Source organism: Mobula birostris, chromosome 19 (assembly GCF_030028105.1).
Source record: "Mobula birostris isolate sMobBir1 chromosome 19, sMobBir1.hap1, whole genome shotgun sequence".
In the NCBI taxonomy this organism is placed as follows: Eukaryota; Metazoa; Chordata; class Chondrichthyes; order Myliobatiformes; family Myliobatidae; genus Mobula; species Mobula birostris.
In genome coordinates, this window is record NC_092388.1 from 45,889,075 (window position 1) to 45,907,807 (window position 18,733).

The 18,733-nt window shown below is 35.4% G+C and overlaps 1 protein-coding gene across 3 annotated transcripts in view; it reads right to left on the bottom strand.

The window, feature by feature from the left end:
- The window catches only part of osbpl10b (oxysterol binding protein-like 10b), a 172,082-nt gene that overhangs the window by 43,895 nt on the left and 109,454 nt on the right, over positions 1–18,733 (bottom strand). For all 3 annotated transcript variants that reach the window (XR_011889749.1, XM_072283533.1, XM_072283534.1), the window contains one exon: positions 17,990–18,136. Coding sequence is in view for 2 of the 3 variants with exons in the window: in XM_072283533.1 (XP_072139634.1) it covers positions 17,990–18,136 (147 nt within the window). In the remaining variant the exon portion in view is untranslated. The remainder of the gene's footprint in view (positions 1–17,989; positions 18,137–18,733) is intronic.

The window sequence follows — 18,733 nt, forward strand, 5'->3', positions numbered from 1 at the left end:
TCAAGGTCAACATGCCAAAAGCTCTCTTTAAGACTTTACCCACCTGTGATGCCACTTTCAAGGAATTATGGATCTGTATACTCAGATCCCTTTGCTCTACCAGTCTCCTTGATGCTCTGATGTTCACTGTGTAAGTCCTACCCTGGTTTGTCCTCCCAAAGTTCAACACTTCCACTTCATACTCGTCTACATTAAATTGCATGTGGCATTTCTCACCCCATTTTTCCAGCTGGTCCATATCCCTTTGCAAACTTTGATAGCCTTTCTTGCCATCCAGTACGGCCCCAAACTTGGGTGTTATTTGCAAATTTGCTGATTTAGTTTACTATATTATTCTCCAAATCATTAATACAGATGACAAACAACAACAGTTTGTCCCTGTGGCACACCACTAGTCACAGACCACCAGTCAGAGGGGCAACGGTCTACTAGCACACTCTAGCTTCTCCTGCTAAGACAATGTTGAATGCAATTTATTACTTCATCCTGAATGCTGATTAACTGAACCTTCTGGACCAGCCTCCCATGTGACACCTTGTCAAAGGCCTTGCTAAAGTCCTTGTAGGCAACATCCACAGTCGTTCCTCCATCAACTTTCCTGGTAACCTTCTCAAAAAACTCAAGACTCTATAAATCATTCGCTTATCAGTCTATGATGAGATTTTGGTAAAAGTCTGCATAAAATGTAACATGCAATGTATCAATGTTTAGCTTCATTCGGCTTTGCTTGCTTTGTGACTAGGAGAATAAAATAATCTGAAAAGTTTGAGGATGTAGCACAATCTCCTGATGTCTTTACAGGTATTTGAAATAATATTATTAATCAATTTCCCCTGTGCATTAAAACCTCTACTTATAACAGTACAGTGTAGGAAAAGGCCCTTTAGTTCAGCATATTTGTGCTGACCACAATGCTAATTTAAACAAATCCATGTATCTAAACGTTGCCTGTTCATATGTATTTAAATTCTCAAATATTGTTACAGTATCTTCTTCCACTACCTCTTCTAGAATCATATTACAAGCACCTAGAACACTGTAATTTCCCTTGTATGTCTCCTTTAAACTTCCCCCTCTCACCTTAAAGCTGGTATTTGACATATTCACCCTCGGAAAAAAATGTCTACCCTATTTCTGCTTTATACTGTAGTTACAAAAATTGTAGCCAATTTAAATTTGCAATATCATTTACTAAATTTTGATACTTATTGTTCTATTATTACTGGTGTAGAACTTTTCAAAATGCACACTGGTGCAGGAAGGACATCTAAACTAGGATAGTTAATGGATTTAAAATATATCTATCTTTCAGGAAAAAAATGGGAATTCCAAATAACAGTGTCACCACTGCAGTTACTGACCACAATGGCAGAAAGATTTACAGGCTTATCTCAGGCAGGAGGCCAAGTTGGTCAGGATGATTTGAAGGTACTACAGAGGTAAGTTTAAGAATTGGTAGGTGAAGATTCTGGAATGTATAAGTAATGTAATTTCTGGGACAATTTTGAATCAAGCAATAGATAAATGAGAATTCAGGACAATATAGGATGTGGATGGTAGAATGTTGTAAAAGTTGAGAACTTGTCCAGAAGAATGCAGGACACCAACGATGAAGGACTTACTTATTGGGGAAGGAAGTAGGGGGTTGAGATAAAAAATGTTATTGAAATAATATTTCATGAGGGTAAATAATCAAAGTGCTGGAAGTTAACGACACAAAGGTTGCATGATTGATTGGGTTTGTGACCAAGTTTGTGAATGATACAAAGATATTTGGAAGAGTAAGTAGCATTGAGGAAGCAGGGAATCTGCAGAAAGACTTGAACAGATTAGGAGAATGGACAAAGAAGTAGCAAATGGAATACAGTGTACAGTTCAGTAGAAGTCATAAGGTGTAGATTATGTGGTAAAAAGGGAGAGAATTCAGAAATTGGAGATCCAAAAGGATTTGCGAGTCCTGGTGGAATATTCCCTCAAGTTTAACTTGTATGTTGAATTATTAGTAAGTTAGACAAATGCAGTGCCAGCACTCATTTTGATAGGTCTAGAATATAAAAGTAAGGATGTAATGCTGAGGCTTTATTAGACATTGGCAAGACCGCATTTGGAGTATTATGAGAATTTTGGGCCCATATTTAAGAAAGTTTTGACTAGCATTGGAGAGGGTCCAGAGGAGGCTTATAAGAGTGATCCCAGAAATGGAAGGATTAATGTACAAGGCCTACTTGATACCTCTGGTCCTGTACTTGCTGGAGTTCAGAAGAATGAGGAAGGATCTCATTGAACCCCACCAAATATTAAAAGGCCTAGATAGGGTGGACGTGGAGAGAATGTTTCCAACAAAGGGGGAGTTTAGGAGAAGAGGCCACAGCCTGAGAACAGAAGTATGTCCCATTAAAACAGAGATGAAGTGGAATTTCTTTAGCCAGAGGTTGGCAAGTCTGTGGAATTCATTGCCACAGATGATTGTGAAGGCCAAGTCAGTGGGAATATTTAAAGCAGAGGTAGTTAAGTTCTTGAATAGTAAGGGCATCAAAGGTTTTGTGGAGAAGGTAGGAGAATGGGATTAAGATGAAAGCATGTATCAGCAATGATCAGGACAGGACAAACTCAGTGGGTTGAATGGTTTAATTCTGCTCCTATATTTTATGGTCTTATTCAGCTTCAGCAGATTCCAGACCCCTTTGCTCTCCCTCATGCTTCCTTATACTGGAGGCTGTTACGTCAATTCATTTTAAGGTAGGTGAAGATATGTACACCCATGCTGAGATCTAAACTGATATGCAGTGGTATTTGAACGCAACAGGTGGATTTTGATCCACGTTATTGTAGTGCATTATCTCACAGACCACAAAGACTAGCTAATAAGTATCTCTAAGGGAAATTGTTCTGCAGAAAACAATTCAACATCTACAGTTATTTGGATAATTAATATGTGGAAAATAACACCAGTAAGGTTGGGTGGTTTTTGTTTCATAGCAACATTTGTTTACTGCCTTTACTCTCCAGATGAAACAGATTACAGAGAAAAAGCCTTCAGTACAGAGCAATTTCATATCCTCTTCATGATAAGCTAAAGAATGTTACTGCCAAAGTGTTTCTCAGGAGCTGTCAATGTTATACTGTACTGAAAGGTCATGGCAAGTTGTGTACAGCTTGCTCCTACAATCAGCCATTTTGTCGCTTGTATCTGGATGTTGTTTGAGGGATAAATATTGGGCAGAATACTGGCTCAGTTCCATTGTTCATCTAAATTTTTGTGTTTGCCTAATGGAGCAGACAGAGCCTGTTATGTAAATACATAAACAAATTATTTAAAAATCTCATCATAGTAACTGTCACCATAAAGCTAAAGATTTTTTAACAACCCATATCACTCACTAATGCACTTTAGGGAAGAAAATCTGCTAAATCTTACAAAGGCTGGGTCCAACAAGTATTTGACTTAACTGGCTCTGCATTTCAAAAGCAACTAGGAATGGAAAATGCATGCTGGCTTTGCCAGCAAAGTTTGTATTCCCTGATGAATTATGCTAAAAAAAATTTGAGCCACAACTAATACCAATCAAAACCAATCCCACATTGACTTTATATTCCCTCTCACCCAAAAAATTGTCATGAATTTTTAACCTAAAAGATGGTCAAATAACTTCAGAATCATGATTCAACTATCTACAAAAATACCTATCTTTGCAAAATTATTATTCTCTAAATAGAGTATAAACAGCATGAAAGTATTAGTGTTTGTCACTTACAATCAACAAAAAAAAATAACCATCTTACTGAGACCAAATTTCATAGGAACCCTAGAGCTTCATTTAAATTATTGTTCTTTTCTAGATGATGCTACGCAAACTACCATCCACAGTAAGAAAGCAATCAAAACCTCAAAGGCTCCAAGACTAAGTTACCAACTCTAGGTTATAACTTCTAACAATGAGTAAACTTAATTTTGCTCAACTGCAGTCTTAATTACTTTTATCATAAGACTAGAGCATTTAGAAAGATAAAAATTATAATAAGGCATATTTCACTTGAATCAAAATTAGGCTTATAAGAAAGCTTCCATTATCTTAGTAATCCAATTTTGTTCAACTATGTATTTTAAATAATAACCTTTGTCAAAAGGAATTAAAATGTCCTGAACAGTTTTTGATTTGATGTATTATAGTACAATTTAAACACTATTACTTTGAATGGTAATGTAGATATTTCTTCATAGCACACATTTAATACCATTTTAATAGTGAATTGCTTACAGATTTTATGAACTGAACAAATCTGAAACTTAGTCTAGCATATTCTGTGTTCTGACAAAAAGACACATTTGTCAATTTTCTTCAACTACACCAGTAATATAGTTCTTCAATTTAGGTCTTTACGCAAAAATCATATTAAATATGCACATAAATTTGTGGGACTCTTGAAGTTTCTAAATTTATTTTCATGAGAAGACTGTTCAGAAAGTAATAGTGAAACTGTTGGTGAGCAGATAATGTTTCATCTGGTTCTTTTACCTTCTGGTTTAAATGTGACCCCAGGCTCAAACAAATGTGACTGAATCTCAACTGTCCTCACAAAGACACAAAAAAATAGAATCACGGATGGGCCACTGGCCTTTCAAGTCTGCCCCATCATTTAATATAATCTATTCTGGCCTCAACTCCTCTTCTGCTCTACTTCCATTTGTAATTCTATTCCTCAATTTATCAAATATGAAGCTAACCCTGCTTTAAATACTGCTAATAATCACTTCCACCACTTGTAGGAACAGAATTACAGATTTGACAATATCTGCAATAAGAAATGTTCATGTACATTGGTTTTAAATGACTAACCTCATACCTTGTAGAGATATCCTGATTCAAGTCTCTCCCTATCGTCTCATGATCTGTTAAGCCCCCTTTGAATCTTTAATGTTCAAATAAGGTTACCCTAATTTTTCTTACTCTAAGGAATACAAGCTAAACTATTTGGCTAGGGCAACTCTCTTATCTCTGTAATTAACATGCTGAGTCTCCTTTGGACGGCTTCCAATGTTACAATGTATTTTTTTAAGGTTAAGAGATTAAAACTGCATGCAATATTGCAGGTAAGGCCTCATTAACATTGTACAATTGCAGCAACCCCTTCCTGACTTTAAACTCTAACCACTTTGCACTAAAGACCAAAATATCATTTCCTTTAACTAGTTAGTAGACTTGCCAGCAAGCTTTTTGTCACTACCCCAGTGATCCTTCCTTATTAAACACAACCAAATCTAAAATAATCCAAACCTAATTCAAAGGATAATTCAGAATGGGACATTTTCAATGAGTGAAAATAGATTACTGCACCAAAGATAATACCAATAAAGCCTAAGATACAATATCAATGCAAGTTTTATTTTAAAAGAAATGCAAAATTCTTGTTTCCAAGACTAGATCTTTTTCTTAAAAATGTATTAAGATAAAACAATGTGTAAACTTTATATTCTTATTGTAATAATTAATTGATTTACATTGATTAGCAATGACAAAAAACTTTACACTTATGTAGCATCGTCTTTCATAACCATGGAAGTACTTTGGATCACTGTTGTTATGTAAGGAATTCAGCAGCCACATACATAGCAAGGTCCCATCACCATGTAATAAACAGGTAAACCTTTAGGAATGTTGGTTAGAAATAGGTTTTGGTCAAAAATCTCCTAGTCTCTTTCGAGAGTGCTGTTCACGTCTACCTGCAGAGCAGACGAGGCCTCATCACCCAAAGAACAGTATATCCAGTAGTGCACTAATTCTTCAATTCTGCTCTGGAATGTCAACCAAGGTAATGTGGAGTATGAAAGCTCAGCATTTACTTTCTTAAATTAACACTTTGAGCTCATCCCATTCCACCTCCATAACTGGGATTTTCTCTTTTTATTCCCCTTTTCTTTCACCTGATAATAGTCAACCTTAAGCTCAATAGACATGCTCAATCCTTAACCATTCTACTATGCAACATACATTATAAAGTAAGTATCAGCAGCAGTTCACGTACTATTTCAAGTACCAAATTTACTAATTAATTTTGAAAATCATGATGGTCAAGAAGTAATACAAGGAATGCACTATATTTTTCCCAAGCACAATTCCCCAAATTTCTAGGGGCATTGCTGTTATAAAAAAAGGCTTTATTTTTGCATAATTTACTGCATATTACATACAAAATTGATCATCATTGCCATTCCACATTAATCAGCTGATTTTCAGCCACACTGAAAATAATTTCCACTTTTGAACAAGTCACTTAGAGCATATGAAACCTTCAAATTCATACACGATTAAATTGTTCATACAAGGTCATTGCAATTTTTCCAGCAGGAAGGACAGGAATTATTAAATTCATTATATTTTGCAATGTTTTGTATAAATATGTGCATCCATATATTTCATTGCTTGGAGGATTCAGAGAGGTTTTTATTCAGGAAAAAAAAAAGACACTGAGTGGATTGCTTGTTTGCCATTGATTTTGACAGGACATTTTTAATTCTGGATTTACACTAGTAGAAAAGGTCAGCTTCACAGTGATTATAATAGTATTTTTTATTTAACCACAGACAAAGATAGGGAAAAGGAAACAGATTGAGGTGCAAAAGTGACAAGAGAGATAGAACATGTTACTGATAAATACATGGTAAAGAAAAGTACTTAAATATATAATGAATTGCAATCACTGCTGATTGCCTATAATTTCTGATAGTAATATTCTACAGCAGTTCAAAGTGTGTTTACATTGCAGTACTGTTTCTGGATAAAGATGCTGTGCCAGCCACCTCGTGGTATTGCTTATCATTTTATTCATTAATAGCTACATATCAGAATTGGCACATCTAGTAATACTGAGAAACTAAACAAATTATGTTAATATTCCTGAAGGTCCTGGTAAAAGAACAGGTCTATGAATTTGTTGAATATCACATCTTGCAGTTTACTATGGACCAAATAAACAACAAGGGATCATTATAAAAATTTGCAAAGCTGGCAGGAAAACATGAACTGGCACCATAATTTCATGATTTTTAAAACCCAAACTATCAGTTTGCTTTAGCACTGGGTGACTGACACAACTTGATAGCAGAATGTAAGTGGAAATTGGAACCAGCATGTACCAATCAATAACATTTTACATTTTCAATCTCCATAAACCTTCTGTCATTGGTCCGTTGAGCAGCAGCAGTCTAGTCTACAAGCACTTTTTGGGACTACGATAGTATCCAAGGCAAGGGGTTCCCAACCTTTTATAAGCCATGAAGCAATACTATTAAGCAAGGGGTCCACTGGCCTGAGGTTGGAAACACTTGGTCCAAGGGATCACTTGACAAGACTGTGCTTAAGCAACTAGATACATATCATGCTAATGTCTATATTTATAATGGAAATCATATAAGTAAACTTGTTTACATGGCTCCACTTGGTGTTGCTGCCATACCCAAAGAATGTCAAGTTGTTATTTATACGCATTTTTTGTAAATACAGAAGAGTGCTTAGAACTTAAATTGTTGTCAGGGAATGCACCATATTGTATAGGAGAAAATAATTACCATCTATAGATAAAATAATTTTATTACCTTCCTCAAATCTGTTTCAAAGTTCCTAAACTTAAGGCCAAGACTGAAGACTGAGTTTAGTCATAGAACAAAAATGTTCAACATGTCTAACTTGTAATAAAAGGAATGGTTTAGACTCTAATCAAAGCAAAGGGTGATACAAGCTCTCAAACTTCAGTTAAAATTAAAGCTACAGAAGACCCATCATCCATAATTTCATCTTAATGAATATCCATCTAATATGATGAATGATCATGTATGCATAACTTTACCAGTGGTAAAGTATCAGTTCTATATTTAACAGGAGTTTTTTAGCCCAAGAGAAACTTCACTAGCCAGAAGACTGGCTAACATTTTAATATCATGCACTTATTTCAGTGGAGGATGCCTTATATACAGAAAATCGAGGTAAATATACCTCATATATATCTATTCACCAAAAATCTAAAGCTATTTAGTAGCCAAGGAAGCACTCATATTGATCAAAATGAAATAAGGTCTACAAAATTAATCACATGGCTTTATGTACTTTGGCCTTATGCAAGCAAAGATGGAAGAACATTAAAAAATGTTCTACTGGTCAATTGCAGAATAATTTAATTATTGACACTGAGCAATTTTAAGTTGCTTGAATATCTATTTTTGCTTTTAAGTTCAAGGAACAAGATTTGGTCTCTGTGTTTCTGTTTTACTACAGTCTCTCAAATTTCATTTCTTACAACCCTGTCTAGTCTTTTGTGAAAGAAGCAATATTTTGCAGCACTGCACTTGGTAAACAAAAATGTAATTTAGCACTGAAAGAATCATAGCAAATTACTTTTAAATGCAACAAGCAATTTAATTTCCCACTTCCATCCTAGAAAGCAAAAGAGATCAAGTATTATCTACAAAAGTTGCTGCATGACACTATTATTCTTTCACTGCTAAACAGTGGGACCATTGATGAAATTTAGTTGTTGGTGCACAGTCCAAGTAAAATAAATATAACATTTATATAAGTTTGACAGCAGTATATCATTTTAACTAGCAAACTTATACTGGGGATTTCCCCATTAGCTACTATGATGAATCCTACTCCAACTATCTGATTGCTCCCCACGCCTTTTCTTTCTGAAATAGATTATTTACAGTAAAATTGCAGTAATCCAGCATACTCAGATATTAGTGATATTGGACAAATTTTCAGACATTTATTGATACTTCTATTAATACCTAAACACGCTTTTAATTCACAGTTTTTAAGATTTAACACAGAATTATAATAAATTTTCCAGTGACCAGTTAAGCTCAAAGCAAGCTCAGAAACCAGGAAGGACCCTGTGAGTGGGAAGGATGCATGGGATCTTGGGTCCTGGTGATTGGGAAGGGAATGTGGCACGTCACCTGAGATAGATGCCAACCAACCATAAATTTTGAATAGCGAGATATCAGATTATTAGATATTTACTGCAGTTCCATTTCAAAATAATTTATATAATTTGATTCAGAAATTTGTGACAGATATTTCCAAATGTAAAGCATATCCTCCAAAGCCTATCTTCCCAACATTACTTTCAATGGTTAGATTATCACAAGTGCATGACCTCTTTAATCCTGCAGGCCTCCAAAAAAATTGTACTTTATTCTCAGTCCAATTTTACAAAGGCATTGACATGTCTCCCATTAATGATTATCCTTATAGCTACTAACAGTATATATTTTGGGTCTGAGTCACAGCATAGCAATAGCCCTAATGGCCCACTGCATCCATACTGACTATTTGCATCCATCTATCCCTCCTTCACATCCTTCCCGTAAATGGAATGTCCAAAGATAAATAGAATATTCCAAATATTTAGAGAATTCAGCTTGAACATTTTTTAAAATGCCTAGAAAAGCTTGTAGGCTAGTGTATCTACTCACTTAATCCCTATTCTAGATCTAATTAAAACTATTTCTCGAAAGATCCATTTCATTTCTTTATAATTGACAAAATAGATTACTTAACATTCTGAAGCTTAAATGTTCCTGCTTTCCTGTACAATTAATAATGTACCTTATCCAATATGGTATCATCAACATATTTCAGTTATGTTCCCTCAGTTTGAGAGTCCAACCTGCAACTATTCAATACCAGACCCCAAAAAATTCATGGAATACCACTTATTTTATTTCCATTCTTTTAAAAGGTCCCTCATGCTTTCTTCCCTGCCACCAAAGAATTCCATTTAGTGACCTTCCACATAATTTCATAGACTCAAGTTCTTTCACCTCAGTTGCTATTTGTCTCGTGAGCACTTGATATTCTAAGGTAGTTCTGCAATTTCAGAATACTGGATTGACTGACATTTATCGGATGCATTTTACTGTACTGATGACAAGGTAGCATCATACTGTGCAACTGTTTGCAAGTTTTTCCACTTTCAACTATAGATCAAGAACAGAGATTCTAGTTGAAGACAAAAGCTAATTGCAAGTATCAGCAAATTTTTCATAGCTCAAAAATTAGAGAGTGTAATCAAATGCAGCACCATCTAGGTAACAATTGCTAAAACACTGCTCATTTTTGTATTTTTTTGGATTGAAATAAGAGGGTAGTAGGGCCAGCTGGTGGTGCAACGACATCGGTGCCAGACCCGGGAGCAGAGGTTCCCAAGTTCCAAACTAGTCGGGTCGCCCCCGAGTATGCTTTCCATCCGTGCCGGGTTGAGTGTCGAGACCGCAACTCGACCTTGTAAAACTAAAAGGGAAAAATACTGCGAAAATGTCTGTGTGAGGAGTGGCACGCCACACAGTCTCTCTCCCGCTCCGCGCCTTGTAAAAAGCCATGAAAAATCCATCATCACGGATGCACGCATGGACACACAGATGCACACGCACAGACTCGCACACTCACAGGCACACGCCAAAAAATAAAGAAGAGGTTATCAATGCATAACTGTATAGCTTGAAAATTGAAAATAAGGGAACATTACATATTGTTGGTTTTGATAGCAATGGAATATCGTTTTTTCCTGTTGGTTATAGTAACAAACTAAGAAAATCTACAGCTAAACATGGTTAAAGCTTTTTTTAAAATAAAAATATTTTATGGCTTTACAGGGAATGGGGGAGGTGTGGTTCGGTGGATCCAGACTAGTAGCTCCAAGTTCAGTGCCAAATCTGTTAAATAAGCTGATCTCAGTACTTTGAATTGAAGAGAAATGTCAAAAGTCACAAATCAATTGTGAAATATCTGACTATTATCTGCCTATTACTCTTGGAAAGTAAACTTCTGTAAATGACAGTCAAGTTTAGGATCATCTGCAATATCACCACAGTTCAGTAAAATAACAACACCGGAGTCATAAGTAAAAACAGTACTTGGAGTTAGATACCAGACAAGTAAGAGTGATCATAAAACCCCTGTGCCAACAAGCCAGGCAAGAGGAGAAAACTGACACAAAAACAGGTCATCAATTTACTGATAATATGTTTTTAAAAAAATCATATAAAATAATTACCAAATATACATATGCAATGGCTCATGACAACATGTATTTAATACTCCATATTCACTGGGTTCCAGTGCCTGAAGGCATAATGCAATCACTGTCAAATGATGCAAACTTTTCCAATCTCTGAAATTTTTGGTTTCAACTTATGTTTCAATCATCCCCTAAAGTGACATGCAGCTTTATTATGATTACCTATCGATGACTACTCAGAAGTTCAGATTTAAAGTTAAGGATAACTTTGGAGATCTTGGATATTCTTCATCCTGCATAATGGATCGAAGGCAGAGCCAATAAAATTCAACATGTAAACTTCGTTGTTCATTAGCATTTTAAAGAGTTAACTATGTTTCCCAGTCAACACAATTACCTCTTTAATCCTACAGATAATCAAATTATATATATCATACATATTGTTTCCCTCATTCTTTGAGTATTTCAACCTGTATGCACAAATGAGCACAATTAATGAAAGAGACGAGTAGAGAGATTTCCCTTTAATATGTCTCACTTGCCATCATTTTGTTCACATGTTCTCTCTTTGCTCACTGTTTATTGACGGGCTGTCCTCAGCCTCGCAGAGCAGTTTTGATCAGAGTGGCTAGTAAAAGCAAGAAGATAGAATATAGCAACACATGAAAATGGACACGTGCTTCAAATTGTATAGGTAACCTGGCACTCTCTCCTATCTGCCCCAATTCCATAGATACAAGTCACACAATAAGTGACATTGTCACCTGGATGATATAGCTAGTCTAAAACACAGCAACACAAAAATGCTTGAGATTTCAAGATGCTAAATAAAATTTATTATATAATGTTTTAATTTAATTTTCTCGCTGTGGCCAAATTGCAGCAAGGGTAAGCCGACAATATTCTTCTACCTATTGCTTATTTACATTTTCCAAGTGGCTTCTATGAACCTGAATACCAAGTGTTTTCCAGGGATGGAATAAAGACTAACAGCAGCAACAGCAACTCTGAAGAAGTCAGAGTCAGGCCATCATTACATCTGGGAGACTGTTACACTCCCACCTGTACCAGTTGGGAGATCAGTTAATGCCAAATTCTTCCTTCTGAATGTAGTTGGTGGAAATATTAGTATGAATGTATCATGGTTTAACAATTTAAAATTAATATTAATTTCAACAACAATAAACACACCCTAATTTTAGTTCTAAAATTTTTTTTGATAGATGACTCTGATTCCAATTCTGAGAAGCAGAATTATTTCATCCCTGTAATTTCATTGAACTTGTTGCATCATTGTTCAAATAGGCCAATTAATTATGTATTTGCTTCAGGTTTTTCTTTAATATTCAGTTAACAAATGATGAACTACTTTAGTTCAGTTTCTTTTATTCTTTCAGTGCTGACTTTATTCCCATCTGTAGAGCCTTTAATAAATAGAGATTCTTGGAGTGTCTCTTCCATTGGAAGAAAAGAAACCTCATTTGATTAGTCTGATCCTTAAGAGCCAGTCCATCAACTAGAAGCTTTAAGGGACATTAAGGCATATTTGTCTTTCCATCCGCAGCCTTAAATCATGAGAATTCAGTGACGCTCCTGTTAAGATGTCCAGGACCCAAGTTTTCCATGGCAAATATGGAGTCATTAAGATGCTTGTAGTTTTCTCCAAATATTTTGATCCTGGATATAAAAGGAAAACAGAAAGAGTATATAGGAAATACCTATTGCACAAGACAGATAAGGCTATTGAGAGCTCCTACAATAAAATCTTGGTAATTGTTTTAAATTGCCAAGAGTTCATTTCCATCTAACCCACCTGTCAAAGAGCATCTGAGTCATTCTGTAGTTGAGTCCATTTCAGTTACACCTCTGCATGTCATTAAAGTGATTGTGTGATTTTCCTGAAATTAATGATATGTCTCCAAGGCATTAATATTATAACATTAATTTCTATTTCTTTCATAAATCTATGGTAGAAAATTACATCCAGAAAGACCTATGATGGTTTGACTCTTTATGTTAGGAAGAGTATGATTAGGTACATGCTTGCACTCTCTTCCCTTCCACTTTTTTATTTCTTTGCAATGGAGACCTGAAGGGAACAGTAAATTATTAATTTTTCTTTTGTTAATACCATTCTAATGATTCCATCATTGTTACATTGATATGTTCAAAAAAAGGAATACCCATGTAAAAAACGTTCAAATGGCTCTTAAGACACTGGAAAAGGTGAGTGGAAAATATTATAAAACAAGTTCTACCATCAGCATAGGATTAAGATGCAACATTAGGTTTGAATCCAACTTTGTTATTATATGAGAACTTCATAGTCCGTAGTACGGCACATTCTGTTGATAAGATCCTGCCAAAATTTGCATAAAGGCCTGGAAGGTTACGTGTATTTTCTTTTCTTAAATTGCAACAAAATATCCCTTGAAAGTTTTCTTAGTAACCTTTGCCACTTTAATTATCTGTGTAAAATTGCTGCCATATTACAACAGTAACTAAATTTTGGAAGTACTTAATTCATTTTAACGTAACTAAGACGTCTAAAGATTATTAAAGTTATTAAATAAATTCAAATCCTTTTATATCAACTGAAAGCCAACATATATGCTGCAATCCCCTTAAGATGATTAGCTCTAAATAAAAATCTTGAATAGGTTGATTTCTAATTGTGAGAAATTTTCCATTTCACAGTATTTTCTTTCAATTAAATGACATCCCTACACAACAACAAATGGGCATTTTTATGCTGTCTATAAGACATCCTCTAGCACAAACAAAACTCATTCTACCTTTATACAGAAGTACTGAGAGGTCAGCACATACAATGTTCCAATTCCTGGCACAATAGTCAAATGAGTCAAGTTTCTGATGCCACACGAAAGTTAAAATTTATAATAAGCAGAGTGATCATCTAGATTCCTATAGTTTTAAGCAATCCATAACCTCTTCCAGGATGTTTGGATAGTTCAAGGAAAATGAAAAGTCCAGTTGTTAAATTTAGTACCAGTGAGAACCTCCTGATAACTGCCACATACCTGACAATGTTACTTTGCTACCTTGTTTCTATCCGCTGATTAGAGGGGCTGTTTATATCAAAGCAAATAAGACTTATTTTCAAATGCTTTCTGGTGATCACATTCAAAAGCCTCTTTGCTCATTGAAAAGGAACTGTATCCAACATATGTATGAAAAAGGCTGATTCAATACCTAAATGAATCGTAGAAACCAAACCAGAATCTGAATTGATTGGATGTAAATCTTTGAAGGCCATCTTGTTCTGTTGAGAAACCAGGTAGTACTGAAGAGACTACAGATGCAGAGGTGAAATAATTTTGTAAGTGGATCTGATGTGTTTGAAAAGAAGAAAATGACTATGTATTACTTCCAGCATTCTAAATGCAACCTTTATCCAGACTTAATTCAGATTTTGACCAGACAAAATATGTGAATTCAAGAGGGATTCTTATCAAGACTCAATGACTTCACACCAATGATGCACAATTTTTAGGAATATTACTAAAATGAAATTATAATATTCTTGCATGTCTTAATACCAGATAATAGAATCAACCAGACAGCTACATATGCGTCCTGATCAACCTGTAAACGTACAATGTAAAGTCACTTGAACAACTTGATCAGATAAGAATTTCTTAATTGTACAGTATTTTGACAAAAATATTAAATCCAAATTAATGTGTGGGAAAATAATTTGAATGAATGAGGAATTTAATTTAATACGATTGATTTCATCTTCTGTTTTAAAAGTTGTAATCTGTTGATTTCAACTATTTTTCCTATTACTTCAAGCTACATGCATATGGCTGTGGCTATCTGGTGAAATATTCATAGTAAAACACTAATAGCTATTGAATTTAAACACAATAAAGAGAAAATCATTTATATACAATAAGCAGAGTTCTGTAGCCCAGAAACTGGCCATTGAAACACACAACATCCATGCCTCACATTTTGTCTTACACTAATCCCATCTCCCTGCATGAGATCCATACCCTGTTCAAGTACCCGTCCAAATGTCTTATAAACTTGTAATTCTGTGACCACCTCCTCTGTGATTAATTTGCCCTCAGATCCCCTTTGAAACCCCTTCACCTTAAATTTATGCCATCTTGTTTTTGATGTACCTATCAGGAGAAAAAGACTCTAATCATCCACTCTGTCCATGCCTGTTATAATTTATATGTATGCCCACCAGGTCACTCCTTAAGCTGCTTCACTCAATGGAAAACAAGTTCAGTCTGTTCAATCTCTTCCCATATCTGAGGTCCTCTAATCCAAGGCAAACACCTGGTCAAAAACATAAAGCTGCTAGAGGAATCAAGCAGGTTCTCATCCAGAAATGCCGACTATTCCTTTACTTCCACAGCTGCTGCCTGACCCAATGAGTTCCTCAAGCAGCTTGTTTTATTAGCTCCAGATTACAGTATATACAAAGTCAATATCATGGTAAATCTCTTCTATACCCTCTTCAGAACAACCACATCTTTATATAATGTGGCAGCCAGAATTGCATAAAATACTCTAAGTGAAGTCCAACCAGTGTTTGGCTAGGTTATAACATACCCTCCCAATTTTTACATATGTAATGCTCTGGTAAAGGTTTTACTGATAACGTTGTAGGGTGTTTCATGTAATGGTCTTTGTGTAAAAGCAAAGTTTGTGTTACTGTTAAGAGATAAGGGATGCTTAGGAATGTGGGCCATCCAATCAGGAGAGTGGAACAGAGAGAAGGTTCTAGAGAAGGCTGGGGGAGCAGCTTTGTGACTGACACCAGTGTGGGTTTTTGTCTTTGTTCAGCAGGAGACGAAGAGAGAACCGGTCATAGGATTTGATCCGGCAGAAAAAGATGATTCGATGGAGCTAAGGTGTAGGGATCTACCAAGGATCGGTGAATATGGCTTTTGAAAGATCTAAGCTCCAACCTGTGCACATTTGATTGTTTAATTATAAAGGGCCCTTTTTGTTTTTTTCTTTCTTTTCTTTATTAACTCTTTGGTTAAGTTAACATTCACAAATATACTTCTTTATAATTGCATGCAGTGTGCAATCTCTTATTTTATGCCGACGGGCGACTACTGGGGGCAGTAAATCACACAGCATTCACACAAACCAGGGTTTGAGTGGGCGAGACTTCCAACCCCACGGATTTGGCAGGTCCAAAGTCAGATACACCTTAGACGTACAAAGCCTGAGAAAGGTGGGTTCTCGCCGCAGAATCCAATGGCTGTTAGCGAGGGGCTAACGAGCCACATTTCCAGAGCAGCATAGTAAAAGGGAGCTTCATATACTTAATCCTATCTTTCAAGAAAATCATGCCATATACTTTCTTCACTAAGCTATCTAATCATGTACCCACTTTCAAAAAACAATAGATTTGAACCTTGTCCATCAAAATTCCTTAGTATGCTACCATTTACCGTAAATGTCCTACCCCAATGGGACTTCTCAAAACAGATCACGTCAAACATTGGATTTAAATTCTATCTGCCAGCACTCCATGTAATTTTCTATTGGATCTATATCCTACAGTTGTTTTTGATAACCTTATTTGCTATTATAACACCACCAATTTTCATATCTTTCGTAAACTTACTAATAATATACCCTACATTCCCATCTTTCATTAATATTTATCACAAAGAAAGATCACAGCACTAGTTCCTGCAATACACTAGTCACAGACATCCTTCCATTCTATCTGACGGAAGATCTCGTCCTGAGTCCATTTTCCTCCATAGATGATGCCTGACCTGTTGAGTTCTTCCAACATTTTGTGAGTTGATCCTTCTGTTACCACCCTCTGCCTCCTCTCACCAAGCCAGTTTCGAACAAACAAAACAGGATGCTGAAGGAACTCAGTGAATCAAACCATGGATGCAAAGGGGCAGCGATGTTTCCAATCAAGCCTCTGCCTCAGGACACTAATTTCAAGGCTCCAAACATGAGCTATTCTTTTGACTCTTGCACTTGTGAAATTGGCCTTCTCTTCGTTTAGGACCTCACACCTTTCCAAAACTAAATAGAAGGATTTTGCAAGTTCCCTAAAACATTCTTTTAAGTTACTTTGTAACTACACAGACAAACTACTTGTACTTTTAAACACACGTGCATTGATCTTCCTAATGGATTCCCCATTTCATTTTTCCATACCTTCATTAAACTGTAGTCAATTTAAAAGAACTCAACCATTTATGAAAATTAAACATCCAGATTTCGGACTTCTTACATTGTTTTTCACCATTTCAAAATCTAAATGAAAAACAAAAGCATTAAGCCAGGTCCTTTAAAGTATTTATTAAACTGTTGTCTCAGATTCTATAGATTTCATTAAAATAACAACTGCAACTTAAAAGAAATGAAATGGATCAAGTCACCTCCAACACAAGAAATGAAATAGATCAAGTCACCCCTGACACATTTGAAAGTCTCAACAATATTTTCCAATAGACCTATTGCAGATAAACTGGTAGCAAATAGAATTAACTAACTACATCAGACATAATGACAGCATTATAGCACATATTTTAATTACCTTATCAGCATGCTACTGAAATTAGCATCAGAATGCTAGGGAATCAAAAAATATTCTGCTGAAGTGGGTCTTCTTAATATTACAAACACAGGTCACCAAAAAGTGCTGTAAGTACCAGTCATCAAATCAATTCATGGCACTTCAATTAAAAAAAAACATTTTTGCTGCTACTGAATTTTCAGTTCATGGTCTTAAGTGGAGCAAATAGAAAGAATTAAAATAGAATTACAATGGTTAATGTTGTCAAAGAAAACTTTGAATAAAGTATTTCTTGCATCCATTGAACAATAGTTATTTCCTCCATAATTGTTGACTAATTAAGTAACACATTACCAAACAGCAAACAAAACCTTTCATTTAGTATTAAATATATTTGATTTCACAGGTTGAATGGCCAAATTCATTACATACCCTAGTGAGGTCCATGCCAAGTTTCAGTTGTGAAAGGAGGTGTAATATAACACTCCGTTGATCATCCATAACTCCTAAATCTTCTTCCACATTGTCTTCACTATCTGTTATCTCATCTTCATGATTTATTACTTCAGGACATTGATGCTAATAAAAAGAATATTAATTACTTAGAAAATCAGGATTAAAAAAAACATTTTCAAAGATTGAACAGTTGTGTTTTTAATACAACTTTTCCTTTCCTGCCCCTTTTTTGTACTGAATTTCCCTTTCAACAGGAGAAGTAAACATTACAGGAAGAAAGTGTTAAGAGAGATTTCACAACACAGCATTGTTTTTCTCCGTCATCTACATCAGCCATTGCCTTAGATCAGAAAAATAATTAACTCACTCTGTATGACTGCAAACTATCTGATGTCCAAGTATGCCATTACACTCAATGCAAGTATTGTTAGTACACGCCTATTGACAGAAGGTGGCTGGAATAGGCAAGTTTCACAGAACTTACTGTTAGCTTTCTTCAGCTCTCCAATTTACTGGATTAGATATTAACTAGATATGAAACCATCCTCTTGTGTCATGTGACATCAGTATTCACAACATTAATTGAAAGCAGCATGCTTAGCTCTGTGGGCACCATCTTATTCAAGATGTAATTAGCTTCTTCTGAAAGGCTCTGCTTGTATTTAATGGTGTAAGGTTTCCTAGTCATCTTTTATTCAGCATTTGAGTGTAAACAAATCA